This window comes from Equus asinus, chromosome 27 (genome assembly GCF_041296235.1).
Source record: "Equus asinus isolate D_3611 breed Donkey chromosome 27, EquAss-T2T_v2, whole genome shotgun sequence".
NCBI classification, from domain to species: Eukaryota; Metazoa; Chordata; class Mammalia; order Perissodactyla; family Equidae; genus Equus; species Equus asinus.
Genome location: NC_091816.1, coordinates 36,225,112 through 36,239,456, shown reverse-complemented (window position 1 = coordinate 36,239,456; position 14,345 = coordinate 36,225,112). Strand labels below are relative to the sequence as shown.

The following is a 14,345-nucleotide window of genomic DNA, read 5'->3' as shown; positions in this document are numbered from 1 at the left end:
CTGAACGTACCATAAAATCCTGAGTGTGCTTCGCAGCCTTCCAACACTCAAGAATCCTTCCTTCAGTTATTCAAAGAGATTTGTCTCTTTATATGCAAAATCAAAATCAAATTAAAAACTTCAACTCTCACCCCCCCAAAGATCCTTTTCTAAATATTCACATTAGTAATCACGATTAAATTGATTTGCAGCTTTCTCATAGGCAGGAACAATAAAAATCTGTGCATTGACACAAGACAGACTTGAGGAGGGGAAATAATTACTATCATTTTTCATTAAATGTTCTGCAAATTTACCTATTCCTTACTGACAATAAATGCATGATTGACACCTTGAGTATGATAGAGAAACCTCAGGTGGCTGCAGTCATGCAAAGATCTGGTATCACAACAATAGTTTGATAAAGTGATATTTACTTGTTTACTATCTTTTCTTGTTTCCAAGTCAAAGCTGTGCTATCTACATGCCTTCCTGCCAGGCTGGTGTCAGGAGACTCTTCCTGTTGTCAGCTTGAAATGAGTGGTGTGAAGCAGGAGGCCAGAGAGAGGGGAAAATCTAATTTGAGAACTGCAGACTGAATCATTTATCACATAACCATTCCCTTGAGTCGATATATCTCTAGAACTGAGAATAAATAATAGTGATTCCTTATATTTGGGGCAAACTGATAAATCAAAGTGCTTTTGTATTCCTCACCTTTGAGAGCAGTCCTCATCAAAACTGTGTGGGGGTAAAAAGCCTATTATGTCCTAATTTAACCTAATGAATGGAGAAATTGAAGCTAATAGATTTTAACATACATGCTTAAGTTTACATAGCTGGCAAAGATGGGGCTAAGCCCCCAGCCACATGTTCTCTCATGTACAGAAAAACAACAACTCTGTGACGCCTATTCTAAAAATTATATAGTATTACATGTGTGTGTACTTTTGAGACCTTTCTGTTATATATATATATACCAAAAAGCGTAAGATTATGTGTATATTTATACCCCTCTTGCACTCAGTGATATAACTGCTAACATCTGGACAGCTTCTAGTTCCTTTATCAATGCCAAAGACTGCCAAGAATATTACTCGAATCCACACCTCAAATGTTTTTTTAATGGCCTCAATGAGAATGTGATTGGGCAGGATGACATTAAGTCACTTTAAAATACAATTCGACACACATCTATGGTTGCTCTTGTAATTGGAACCATCCTAAGGAATGTGAATATTAGAGCAGAAATATAAAAAAAATAGTTAATCGATGTAGGAAATTAACACAGTCTCACTAGAACCAAAAACTAAAAACATAAGCAGAAAATACAGACACATGCGCAATAAACAAGGAAAAAAACAAGGACAAAATACTCTTAGGTGTCTAATGTGAGACAGAGTAAACACAGTCATTAGTGCAAAATATCGATGACCTCCTAAAACCAGAGATTCAGTAACAATGAAAAAGTTAGAAAAATAATATGTGGTGAATCTCATGAAGGGTTATCTACTCCAAGAACTCAGAGAAGTCCCTATAAGGAGTGGTGTTTAACTGCAACATATGAAGTGAGTGGAAGTGGGCAGGTGAAGTGACATGGGGGAGAGTTCCAGGCAGAGGGAAGAGGTTAAGTGGAGGTCTGAGAACAAGAGAGAACAGTTGTGTTAGGAACCGGCATGGGAGAAGGGAGTGAGGATGGAGAGGCAAACAGAAGCCAGATGTTGACCAATCTGAGGTCATGTAACAGAGTTAGGATTTTATTCTAATGTGAGTGAGAAACTAGAGAAAGACTTTTTCAGCAGGCGCTCAGCTTGATTAGGGTTGCTCTCTGCCATGTTGGCTTTTCTTAAAAACAAGTTTAGTACGATCGAGCGCCCTCCTCTGAACATCCCTTTAGACCAGAGTCCAGTGTGGGGCGGAGACCCGGCTGATGTGGTCGCTGATGCCATGAGGAGAGACGCAGCGTGAGATCAACCTCCCCCCTTATTGGAGGTGGCCTCTAGATGATCTGGTGATTGGACATGGTGATGGGATCAGTTTCAGACACGCTATTTTTGAGATGTCTGTAAGGTGTTCAAATGAATTTATCAAATTGGCCTCTTAAAAGTTGACAAGACAGGTATGAGCTGCAAATAGATTTTTGGAGTTATTACATTATGGATCTTTGTCCAAGCCTGGAGAAGAAAGAACATTGCTCAAAGAGAGAGTGTAGAGCTAGAAGACCAGATGTCTGAAGACCATTTCTCAAGGAAACCTACATCTAAGGCAGGAAGAGGAAGAAGAGACTGCAAATGGGACTGAGACAGAGAGGCCAGTGAGGAAAGAAGGGTCTGAAGGATGACCGTGAAAGTCCCGAGGAGAGAGGACTTCAATAAGGTAGAAAGTGTGAAATACACCGCATTTCTGTGAGAGATGTTTACAAGAACCCTAAAGGGTGGTACTGGTTACAGGCTCGTGTGTTATTTCCAACAATGACAAGAGCAGGGCAACTGAGGTGGTGAGGGTAGAAACAAAACAAGGTGGGCTGAGGTATGATTTGAAGGTGAGGAGATGAGCACAGCAAGCAGAGAACACAGCACAAAATGTTGTTCTAAGGGGAGAAGAAACACATAGGATGATACCCCAAAGTGGAAAATGGTAGTTTGATGTATTTATCTTAAATTGTGATTTGAGCATTTAAGTACGTGAAGTAAAGAGTCAGAGAGAGTGAAGGAGAAAACAGGAAAGAAAGAGGTTGGCATGGGGTGAAGTGTCCGCAGCAGCTGTGGGAATATCATGGTATGAAGAGCCTTGCTTTGGACAAGGAGGAACACTCCCAGGTAACAGGAGGGGAGAAATACAGATTTATAGCTAGTTTGTGTGCCTATCAGATGAAAACGGAAGAAAATGCTTCCCATAGCTTTGTCTTTGGTGAAGTATGATTCAAGTTCATCCACTATATCAGAGAGGATACGATGTGTTTGATGACTTCAGGAAAGGAGTGAAGATTTGAAAATGACAAGGTGAATGGGAGCAAGAGTTCACTAGAAAAATAAATTACAGTAGCTGAGCCCTGGTGAGGTTGGTGGCCATACATTTATGTGGGCAAAAACCATCTAGTCTGTGTGATTTCTTCAGGAGTTCTCCCAGTCCAGAAAAGAGAATGGGGGCAGGTGACGATGGCAGAAAGCCCGCAAGGCAAAGGAGTTTAGCATATTGTGAGAGGCTCATTTTTAACGATGAATTGCTGCAGACAGGGAAGAAGTATCATGAATTTCAGAGGAAACAATAGGAGGGGGGGAAGCAACAGCCAACGTGCCCCTGTGAAAGTAAAGAATGGACGTAAAGTAGGGAAGTGGATGGAAAGACAGGATGTAGTTAAAGAGGGGTGTGTTTGAATTAACTTGTCACAATCTCAGGTGAAGCACAGCCCAGTGCACGTCCCTGAGAGTGGTTGGCAGAAGCGGAGTGGAGGAGAGCAGAAAGGAAGGCAGGAGCTGAGAATCTCAGAATTGGATGGGTCAGCATCCAAGGAAAGGTGGTGGGCAAGAGCTACAGGGAACCATTCAATGTCCTCACTGGATGGGGTGGGAAAACGGGCAGGCTGTAGAAGGCAGGCACAGAGACATCAGGAGAGCATTGTTGAAAGGAGTACATTTATTTCAAGGGATCTGTAATCTTCCATTTTGTTAACATTAGTTGTCTATTTGACTTTCTGTAGCTTTTATGATGACTGGGGCAATGTCTACGGACTCAACTTATTTCTGAATGACATGTTTTTAAAGACATTGTGATAATTCAGTGTATTAGATTTGGGAGAATTTTATTGTTCTTACAGTGAGGTTGCACAACTCTGCCTAATGTATCATTTGTTGATTTAGAATTTGAGACTCATGGGAAATTTTACAGTCAAGGTCTTGGGGAAGGGCAGGCCCTGCTGTGACTGTTGCCTGAGAAATGATAAATGAGCTTTCTACATGAGTAGGATTTGTGTTAGCATAATGGTGGGTATAGATGATATTCCAGCTGGTTTCATAGAAAAATGTTGACATCCTCTTTCATAATTAGTAATAAAGATACATCTTCAAGGAAAGGGGACCCTTGTGCACTGTTCGTAAGATTGTAGATTGGTACAGACACTAAGGAAAACAGTAACGAGTTCTTCAAAAAGTTAAAAAATAGGACTACCATATGATCCAGGAATCCCACTTCTGCATGTATGTACAATAGAAATGAAAACAGATCTCAAACAGATCCTTCACTCCCATGTTCATTGCAACATTATTTATAACAGCCGAGACATGGAAACTACCTCAGCGTTCATACACAGAAGAACGGATAAGAAGATGTGGTCTGTATATTCGACGGGATATTAGTCAGCCTTAAAAAAGAAAGACATTCTGCCATTTGTGACAACATGAGTGGACCTTGAGGGCATTATGCTAAGTGAGATAAGTCAAACAGAGAAAGACAAATACTCTATGATCTCTCATAGGTGAAATCTAACAAGCTGAATTCATAGAATGGGAGAGCAGAATGATGGTTACCATGGGCTTCGGGCTGGGGGAGACAGGGAGATGTTCGTCAAAGGGAACAAACTTCCAGTTGTAAGTTAAATAAGTTCTGAGGATCTAATGCACAGCACAGTGATTACAGTTAAGAACACTTCACTACAAACTTGAAAGTTGCTGAGAGAGTAGATCTTAAATGTCCTTACCACTAAAAAGAAATTTATGTGATGTGGTGGAGGTGTTATCTAAAGCTATGGTGGTGGTCATTTTGCAGTATATAAACCTATCAAATCAACACATCATACACCTTGAACCTACACAATGTTATCTGTCAATTATATTTCAATAAAACTGGGTGGAAAAAGATACAGCTCAGGAACAGGGAAAGTGCCATTTACATGTTCTATTTCTCCTCTCTCCTTTTGCTATCAATCTTGCTAATAATAGACAAAGCTGACCAGTTAAAATTTCAATATTCCATGAAATACGGGATTTAGAACCTCAACTAAGCCAGCATCTTGGTCTCAATCAATTCAACACACATCCTTTGTATCTCTGTCTGGAGCAAATGAAGGTAATCAAAGCAAATAAAACTCTCTTTGGCCTTGAGCTATGCACAATCTATGTGTGTAAGTGGTCAATGACAAAAATTGATGGTCAGTTCTCTATCAGTCTCATGAAGAAAGTTCTGAGAGAACAGACAGGGGTAATGGTTCTAGCTGTGCTTGCTGTATGCTGCCCCTGCATAGACACTTGGCCCATAAACCCGGGGGTTCATGGCTGGGTCTTTTCTATAAAACAATGCCACTCTGTTCAGCAATTGGCAGCCCCAATGGCCTCTCTCGTTATAAATAACAAACGATATTTTTAAAATGAAAATGTGCCTATAAAATTATTTTCAGCAAAGTAAATTAGGGAGACGTGTCATGTAGCTGCTAAGTTATGATCATTGTTTACAGAGAAATCCATCATACAAAATCTGAGACTGCAAAATCGCTCCAGGGCTGTTTTCCCTAAGAGTGAGAGAGCTGATGGTTCGGACCATGGAAAGCTCAGCTGAAGTTTATGTAACCCCCAGAGCAAAGGTCAGTTTTGTGTGCCGAACTCCATTTTCTTGTGTTTTATGCATGATTAAATGGTAATTAAGCTTTAATGAAAAGTGTTAGGCTGATTACAATTAACACAATTGCACTAGTCAGTTCATATTCTCATGCTTTACATGCTGTGGGGAGCTGGTAGGACAATGGGCCTTTAATGGGGTTTGAGCATCTTATGAGCATCAACAGTTCATTTTTCTAGTGGAGAAAATTTCATCTTGTGGTAAGTGCAGGTACATACACATATAAGGACGTGTGTGATATATACCCAACTCAATCAGTGGCTGTTAAACCAATGTATAGACATGCGGCATTGAAGATAAGTAATTACTATTTCCATACTCCCAGTAAACAGCTGTTCCTGTCCCAAGATTGTTGTACAGCAGGGAAAAAGTAATCATTTTTTAATGAAATAAAGAAGTTTATCAAATGATGGATTAAACTATTGTCACTTAAAAACCAAGTATTAAACTTCATAAAATGAAAATATTCTGCCTTGTTTCCAACTAGTATCAGAATATTAAGTGATCAAGGATAAAAAAAACTATACAGAATTATAAACTTAAAAGGTCAACAGAGATGCATAACTTTTATTCAATCTGTGTAATGTGTCCTTCACTAGTCAAAAGACACTCTATACTGGCCACTACTTCTGATAATAAGCATTATATAAAGACCATTTATCTCAACTATCAATACTGAATAGAAACTAACCCAGAAATGAAAGAATCTTTATTATTAAAATTAGCATTTAAACATTTATTTATTAAACGCTTTGCTATTAAAATTTTTGAACGAAGCTAAAGTCAATCACAAAACATATTTTCAGTAGATGTATTCATCGCGCAATCAAAATCATCCTAATGTCTTCAAGATTTACACAACTGGAAAGTTTTCAAACATATTCAATTAGAAAACACTCCTGGCCACTGATTATATACCTGTTCTAGAAATATAAAGACATTCTCCCCTCCAGTAACTCTGTCTAGTAGATTGCAAATAAAATGCTCACACACAATAGTATAAGGACTATATCAAAGTATAAGCATTGAATCTGGAGACTGTAAGTAGCAGTATGATTGACTCTGATAAAAGGATCTTAAAAGGTGGTATGGCCACGCTGGAGTTCATTAAGCCAGTGAAGAGGAAAAGGCCAAGAGCAGTATGTAAAATGAACTTACAATGAATGTGGGCACATGGAGGGAGGGATGGTGTCCCGCTGGGGGTAAGTTACAGGATGTTTGGCAGGGCAGAGGGAAGTGACTGAGGATGATGTTGAAATGTAGATTAGGGCAAGTTTGCATAGAGCCTTCTATAGCCTTTATTTGGGGGCACTGGGGAGAATCAGAAATCTCTCTGGCCAGGAAGACAGTGGAGAGTTCTGACTTGAAGTGAGGCGTCATCTGAATTGTCTCATTAAAGACTCATCTGGGTTCCTCTGCTCAGGTAAGATAGTACACGGGCAGGGCAGGAGAGAAGAAACCTCTTGGCAAGTCATAGTAACTCAGTCTATTCTGAAACGACTTCCACCAAGGGGGTGGGAGGAGAGGTATGGGTTGAGAGAAGTGGTTAGATTTTGGATTTATTTTGAATATGGACCCTACTGAACTTGTTGCTGGATTATATGTGGGGTGTGAGATAAGGAGATTTATAAAAAATAACTCCAAAGCTTTGCACTAAGCAACTAACACAATGGAGCTCATATTTACTAAGAGGGGAAAGACCTCAAGAAAACCAGGTTTTGGAAAGGAGTGTAATAGAAATGTGGTCAAGTTTAATATATTAAGTTGCCTGCTCTCTATCTGCCTCCACATCAAAATGGAGACCCAAAATGGGATGCTTGGAGAGGTCCTGGGAGGTTCACTGATAAAACCTAAGGAGTGAATATTTAGATAGAGAAGAAAGAGACATGAGGATGAGCCGTAGGAGCATCCAACCTTTATAGTTTGGGGAAACAAAGATGAGAATCAGCAAAAGAGACTATAATAGAGCGGCTGTTGGAGAAGGAGGACCAAGAGGGAAAGGGGAGGTGGAAAGCAGTTAAAGAAGATGTTCTAAGAACAGAGAAATAGTCAAAGAAAATTAAAAAGCTCCAACCTAGTATGGAGTTACATGATTGACAGGTAGAGCAACACTGATGTTAAATTCTTACGCTTTAAATTTACTGAGAAACATCTGATAATTCAGATGTCTCTAAGAAAACAAATGTTCAAATAGGCATTTTCCCTCTAATAATTCAGTTACATCTATAATGCTTAGTTCACAGATTATTGGCATACTATCAAGTTGAAATGGCTTACCAAGAAAACTCTAATTTAATATTACTTATTAAATGCCATTTTCACTTTGTAACAATGGTTATACTTGAAATATTAATTATATGAAGCAAACATTTCATTTAAGTTCTATTATTTTTAATTTTATTTTGAAATCATAGCATGGTGTTAATACTTCAAATTCTAACATTAGCTTGGCTTATGAATGGCAGCACAATCTAACTTATACAAAACAGACCTCTTTATTTTTCTGTCCCAGGATCATAAAGATAAATAAATGGGCTTTTCCTTCTTCCCGGCTACGGAAGAGTCGTGAGACTTCTGGATCTGAGTGGATAGGCTCCTTGGGATTTTCTGGAGATTCAGAGCTTTGGTCTGGAAAGATTCCAGCCTCATTTAGTTTCATCACTTGTGTCTCCGGTAAGGAAAGGACGGCTCCAGAAATTGCAAGAGTGGAGAGTGGTCGTAATTGTATGACCGGGTATCTCAGTTTGCTGGAGTCAAAAGGGAGTCCTGGGACGTGGGAATGTCAGTTTGATAACCAGGACTGAGGGGTTTCAGGAACCTTATTTGCTAAAGCCAGAGAAATCCTGGGAGACTGTGACTAGTTAGTTACCCCACATGTGAGACTGAAACTTTTAACAGGTTCTCAGAGAGACAGAGACCCATGTCCCCCTCCCACTGGGGTCCCAGAAGTGGCAAACTTCACTGTGTGGTTATCTAAGCCTTGGAGATAGCAGGACAGGTCTAAGTGTTCCAGCCCGAGGTCCTCAGAGAGAAAACTGTGAGATGCATCCCACCCAAACCAGAGCAGGAACACAAGGGGAGGGCAAGGGTGAAGACAATGACCACCGCAAGGCAGGACCGGGTCCTCCCTTTATTCACCACACAGAACTCATCCAGGGTCCCCCTACAGTCCAAATTGGGAGGAGCTTTTTAAAATAAACCCATAGTGGACTTCTTGTCTACTTTAATGAGTGAGAGGAGCTTGGACGGGAAATAATTTCACTTAGGAAGATGAGAAATGGGACTTTTTTTAATACTTTAGAGTGGAGCACATTGTTGACCATTTCACGTGCTTGCCAATGTTCCTTACAGAATTGTCTTATGTATTTAGGATCCAACGTGAAACATATGCACACTTCCAATAGGATTAGTGGAGAAGATTTCTTTACAAGGCTTGGATCTGGAGAATCCCAGGCAGAAAGAAGTGTGGTTACCAGGAGCTGGTTACAGAAATCTGGAACAGGACAGGTATGGACATAGCTTCTTGAGAAAAGTAGTGAGTTTTGATTGACGGACACCGCCAACCCCAGGGAACCTGGCAGGGAGGGAACAGGGCCCCTCAGTAGACTGACCACACTCTCCTCATCATCTCTCACCTCCTGCCAGAGCTCCCTATTGGATGAACCCACCTAGGGAACAGAGGACCCTTATAGTCCTTTCAAGTCCATCACTAAGATCACAGAGTAGATTGAGAAATGACAGAGATCAGATCTAAAAAGGCAAGGGAAAATATCCAACAAAGAATGTAGAATTTTTCAAATGGAAAGGTCCTTAGAAATTGGTGGAATAGGTTCAATTCATAAATGAAGCAACAAGGACAGAGACAGAAGGTCGGTCTCAAATCTTTAAAGGTCAAGATAGAAACCTGAATTTTCTGAGTCATAGTCCAGGCTGTTTTTCTACATTATGCCAAAAAAAAAAATGTTTTCATACCTTACTTTCATTTTTTCTTGCAGAAACCTATTCACTAAAAAAGCCTCAGAGTCAATGTCATATTTTTCATCCCTAAAATGGTATATCTCAAAGTATATACAAGACTTGGGGAATTTATTAATAGTAATGGGGGAGGGAAGGAATTATATCCAAGTGTTACATTAAACTACATGAAATTGCCAACATTCAATCCCTTTTTATCTATAAAAATGACAATTTCAGGGGCTGGCCAGGTGGCATAGTGGTTAAGTTCGTGAGCTCCACTTCACCGGCCCAGGGTTGTATGGCTTTGGATCCCAGGCACAGACCTAGGCCACTTGTCGAGCCACACTGTGGTGGCATCCCACATAAAATAAAGGAAGATTGGCACAAATGTTAGCTCAGTGACAATCTTTCTCTCAAAAGAAAAAAAAAGAGAGAGAATCATGACAGAACATTGAAAAAGAAGTGTTTGCTGGGTTCCACAAGAATTCAAAAGGGAAGATTTTTCAAAGGCCAGGAACACAACTAAACATCCTCTAACCACACGATCCAGCAATCACATTCCTTAGTATCTACCCAATGAACTGAAAATTGGCGTCCACACAAAAACCTGCACAAGCAAGTTTATAGCAGCTTTTCTTCAAAAACCTGGAAGCAATCATGACGTCCTTTGGTAGGTGAACAGATAAATAAACTGTGGTCCATCCAGACAATGGAATAGCATTCAGTGCTAACAAGAAATGAGCTGTCAGCCATGAAAAGACATAGGGGAATCTTAAATGCATATGACTAAGTGAAGGAAGCCAGTCTGAAAAGTTGTATGATTCCAACTCTATGACATTCTGGAAAAGGAAAAACTATGGAGACGGTAAAGACATCAGTGGTTTCCAGGGGTTGGGGGGAAGGAGGGATGAATAGATAGAGCACAGAGGATTTTTAGGGCAGTGAATTATTCTGTATGATGGTGTAATGATGGATACATGTCATCATACATTTGTCCAAACCCATAGAATGTACAAGACCAAGAATGAACCCTAACGTAATCTATGAACTCTGAGTGAGGATGATGTGCCTGTGTTCCCTCATCAGTTGTGACAAAGGTACCGTCCGGTGGGGATGCTCATAGTGGGGGAAGCTGGGCATGTGTGGGGGCAGCACCTACAGGGGAAAGCTCTATATTTTCTGCTCAGTCTTGCTGTGAACCTAAAGTTGCTCTGAAAAATAGTCCATTTAAAAAAAAAGGCCAGGAGGGTATAAAATGGGTAGGAGAGGAAAACGAACATAACCTCATAACATGATCAACTTTTCTGTTTTGCCAAATGAAGATGGTACATTACACATCGACCATCTACTCTCATCCTCATTTCTGAAGATAAAGGACATTTTTGCCTCACAAAAGGGAGCAAAAACAATTTACTATTGGAAAAAAGAACAGCTTTTTCCTAAGGCAGGTTAGCTGGAGGAAACTTACCTTAAATATTTTTGCTGTAGACCAGTGAAAATTTTTATCATGTACAGGTACTATTCCAAGAGCACATGTGTGCAAATTACTGTCTCAAAGAGCAATGAAACCAGAGGTAAGAAACTGTGCAGACTATCACCTCAATTTTATTAGCAACCTCTTAAAGCATTAAATTGACCCGAGTCCATTTTCTTATGTAAACCCTAAATACCGCTCACCAGTGACCTGCCAAGAGATAAATTGAGTCGGAATGTGTTTATGTGCAAATTCCACTTGTTTTATGATGACAGCTAACCCTGTGTGCTACCAAATTATATGACACCTCTGCGCAGTGCAAGTTGAAGGGTACTCAGAGGTTCAATTGCCACAAAATATCTCCACTCCTTTCTCCTTGGGAAACCGTTCATTAGAAATGGGCTAGACAGCAAAGATGGGACTATATTCAGGAGACAGTAGTTCGACTGTGCAGATGTGGTGCCCATTAGTAATGCTTTTCAGATGACTGTCTCATATGAACTCCCAAAACCTCAAACCAAGGAAGGCAGATGTCCAGGGCACCTCTGTGCAAGGAGGTTGAGAGTAGAGGATGAAAACACATCTGATTAGCAGCTGGAGCATTCAGACCTCATGGCACAGTCAATATAGGGTAATTAATTAGAAAGGGAGCTGGCGTTGATGCCAGGTGTGGGGGAGCACGAAGACAAGCCTGTATGTTTGGGTAGAGTCCCACCTCTGTCTTGGACTCAAGTTCAGCTGATTGATTCAAGCCTTTAAAATAATATATTTTTTTCATATAACTAGGGAGACCTATTGCCCATCCCTAATAATGAACAGAATTTCCTAAGACAAACCATGCCCTTGATACACATTTTCAAAATTTCAGATAACACTTAACAAGAATCACATCTTTGTAGGGAGAGGCTGAAGAACAGCAATGCCCAGATGAATGAGAAGAAAACCGGCACCTACTCGAGAACTGGATGGAGAAGCCCGACTTGCTGATGAAGAAGTCACTGTCAAACTGCAGCGTGAGCGAGTTGAAGGTGCTGTGAATGTCCTCCGGGAGCGCAGAACCGCTCCACTCCTTCAGCAGGATGTCGCTGTCCACGGGCCCATCCCAGACCTTCAGGATATCATGAGCCATCTCAGTGTCAAACACGATGAAATGAAGGCTGCAAAGAGAGAGCACAGCTGCACGCTCACTCCAGATAAACCTTTCCGTTCAATGAACACATCCTAAGCACAAAAGTCTGATGCACTGAGCTCATTTCATTTGCACAAAACCTCACCAAAGTCTGTTCTACTGTTATCTGACAATTATGGATGAGGGGTTCGAGCCTCATAGAAATGAATTCGCTTGTGCAAATTAGAATATAGCAGAACTTACTTCCACCTGTGATGGATGCAAGGCGATACTGAGCTATATGGTGAGCTACGTATGTAAGGATGAAACAGTTCCTTTGGAGACTGTTAGCCCTTTTTATCATTCAAAGCATTCTAGGGCACACAAATCAAAGACAAGTTTGACATGGCTTTGTTTTAAGCTAATCAAGGTCAGATTTTTAATGTATAGGTGTCAGTGTTATTCTTGAAATGCCCACTAGGTGGTAGCATCCATACCAAGAGAAAAGATGCAAAGATGCTATCTACAGCAGGAAAATATTGTCTAGCTGTACCTGAGTGATGTAATCCCATATTGTATTTGCATCTATAAATTTTATTTTCAGAAAAAACTACACTATTTGAAATACCAGCACGAAAGCAGAAGTGCGTAATATAAACTCCTGTCTTTAAAATATTTTAACATACTTTCATCAGATTTACACATCGTTTCCAGAGCAACTTAAAAATCTCTATGTCTGAGAAAGCTCACTTTCAGAGCAGCAGCAGACCTGTTGTCCTATTTATGGCAATTTAGACAGATAAAAGATTTGCCAAAATGCCAACAAAAATCTGTATTTCCTGAATTGTTGATTTATAGTTTTTATTTACTGCTTCTTGCACAAAGTTGTAAAGGAGATAAAAATCACAATGGTGGACATATGAAAAACTGCACACAAACACTAATTATTTAATTTGTGCATATCATATAGTCAAAGAAAATATCTACCTCACCCTGCAGAAAGTATAAAATGTGTAGTATATTTTTTAAATGTTCATTATGAAATACTTTTAAGATAGAGAAAGGTACAGAATATGACAGACACTTCTATACCCACCACCACCAATGTTAACTCTTGCCCTATTTCCTTCAGATCTTTTTAAAAAATGAAGTCTTTCAGATGTAGTCATGCTCCCCTCCTCTGCACTTAGTCATTTCTTCCTCCTCTCACCCCACATTCTGATATTGTGATGGACTACTCCCATTTACATTTTCATAATTTTTATGTGCCTATGTGCGCATATAGATCCCCAAACAATATATACTACTATTTTCCGTGTTTAACAACAATCACATGATAGATATCATTTTGGCACGAATGTGCTTACATCATTTACAAGTTTCTTTTTATATTCATCATTATAATGTAAAATTCCTCTGTACTGAAAAATGTAGATTTTGTTAATTCACTTTAAAAGCATGAGTAAATGCTTCATTCTTCTAGTCCTCTACTAAAAGATAGTTAGCGTCTACATTTCATTATGACAGATGGTGTTGCAATGAACACCCCCATGGACTCATTGTAGGGTGTCTCTAGTTTGTTCCATTCGATGTGAGGGAAGAGTTAAGCCAAGCAGAACCCCTACACTAAGACCAACCTCAACAAAGCATTTCATATAACCTAACTTAAGACAGACAAGAAACCTATTAACCTTAAAAGAAAAATGAGTCAAAATGGATTTGACTCATTGAAATTAAGAACCTGTGTTTATGAAAAGACATCCTTGTGAGACTGAAAAGATAGACCACAGAGTATAAGAATTTGTGTTAAATAGATAATCAATATAGTTTGCATTCAAAATATATAAAAACTATACACAAATCAATAAGTAAAAGAGATATTCCAGTATGGAAAAAATGGGCAAAAGACTTCAACCGGCAATACATAAAAGAGGATATTGAAAAGGCTAATAAATCCAGAAAAAAGTGTTGACCTTGATCGGTCATCAGGGAAATGCAAATTAAGACTGCAAGGAATGGCTACAATGAACAAGACAGTCAAAGCCAAGTGTAGTTGGGAGTGGAGGACCTGGAGATCATCTACACCGTGATGAGAGTGAAGACGTGCATGACCTCTTTGGAAAACTGTTTGCCAATGTCTCTCATAGCTGTCTAAAGTGATCTACTAATAGAATATGACTGCAATCAAAATCCTAGAAAGTCACCATTACCCAGAAA

The 14,345-nt window shown here is 39.7% G+C and overlaps 1 protein-coding gene across 2 annotated transcripts in view; it reads right to left on the bottom strand.

Moving 5' to 3' along the window:
* CSMD1 (CUB and Sushi multiple domains 1) overlaps positions 1–14,345 on the bottom strand; it is a 1,835,848-nt gene that overhangs the window by 276,621 nt on the left and 1,544,882 nt on the right. For both annotated transcript variants that reach the window (XM_044760557.2, XM_070499942.1), the window contains one exon: positions 11,975–12,177. In XM_044760557.2, coding sequence (XP_044616492.1) covers positions 11,975–12,177 — 203 coding nt within the window. The remainder of the gene's footprint in view (positions 1–11,974; positions 12,178–14,345) is intronic.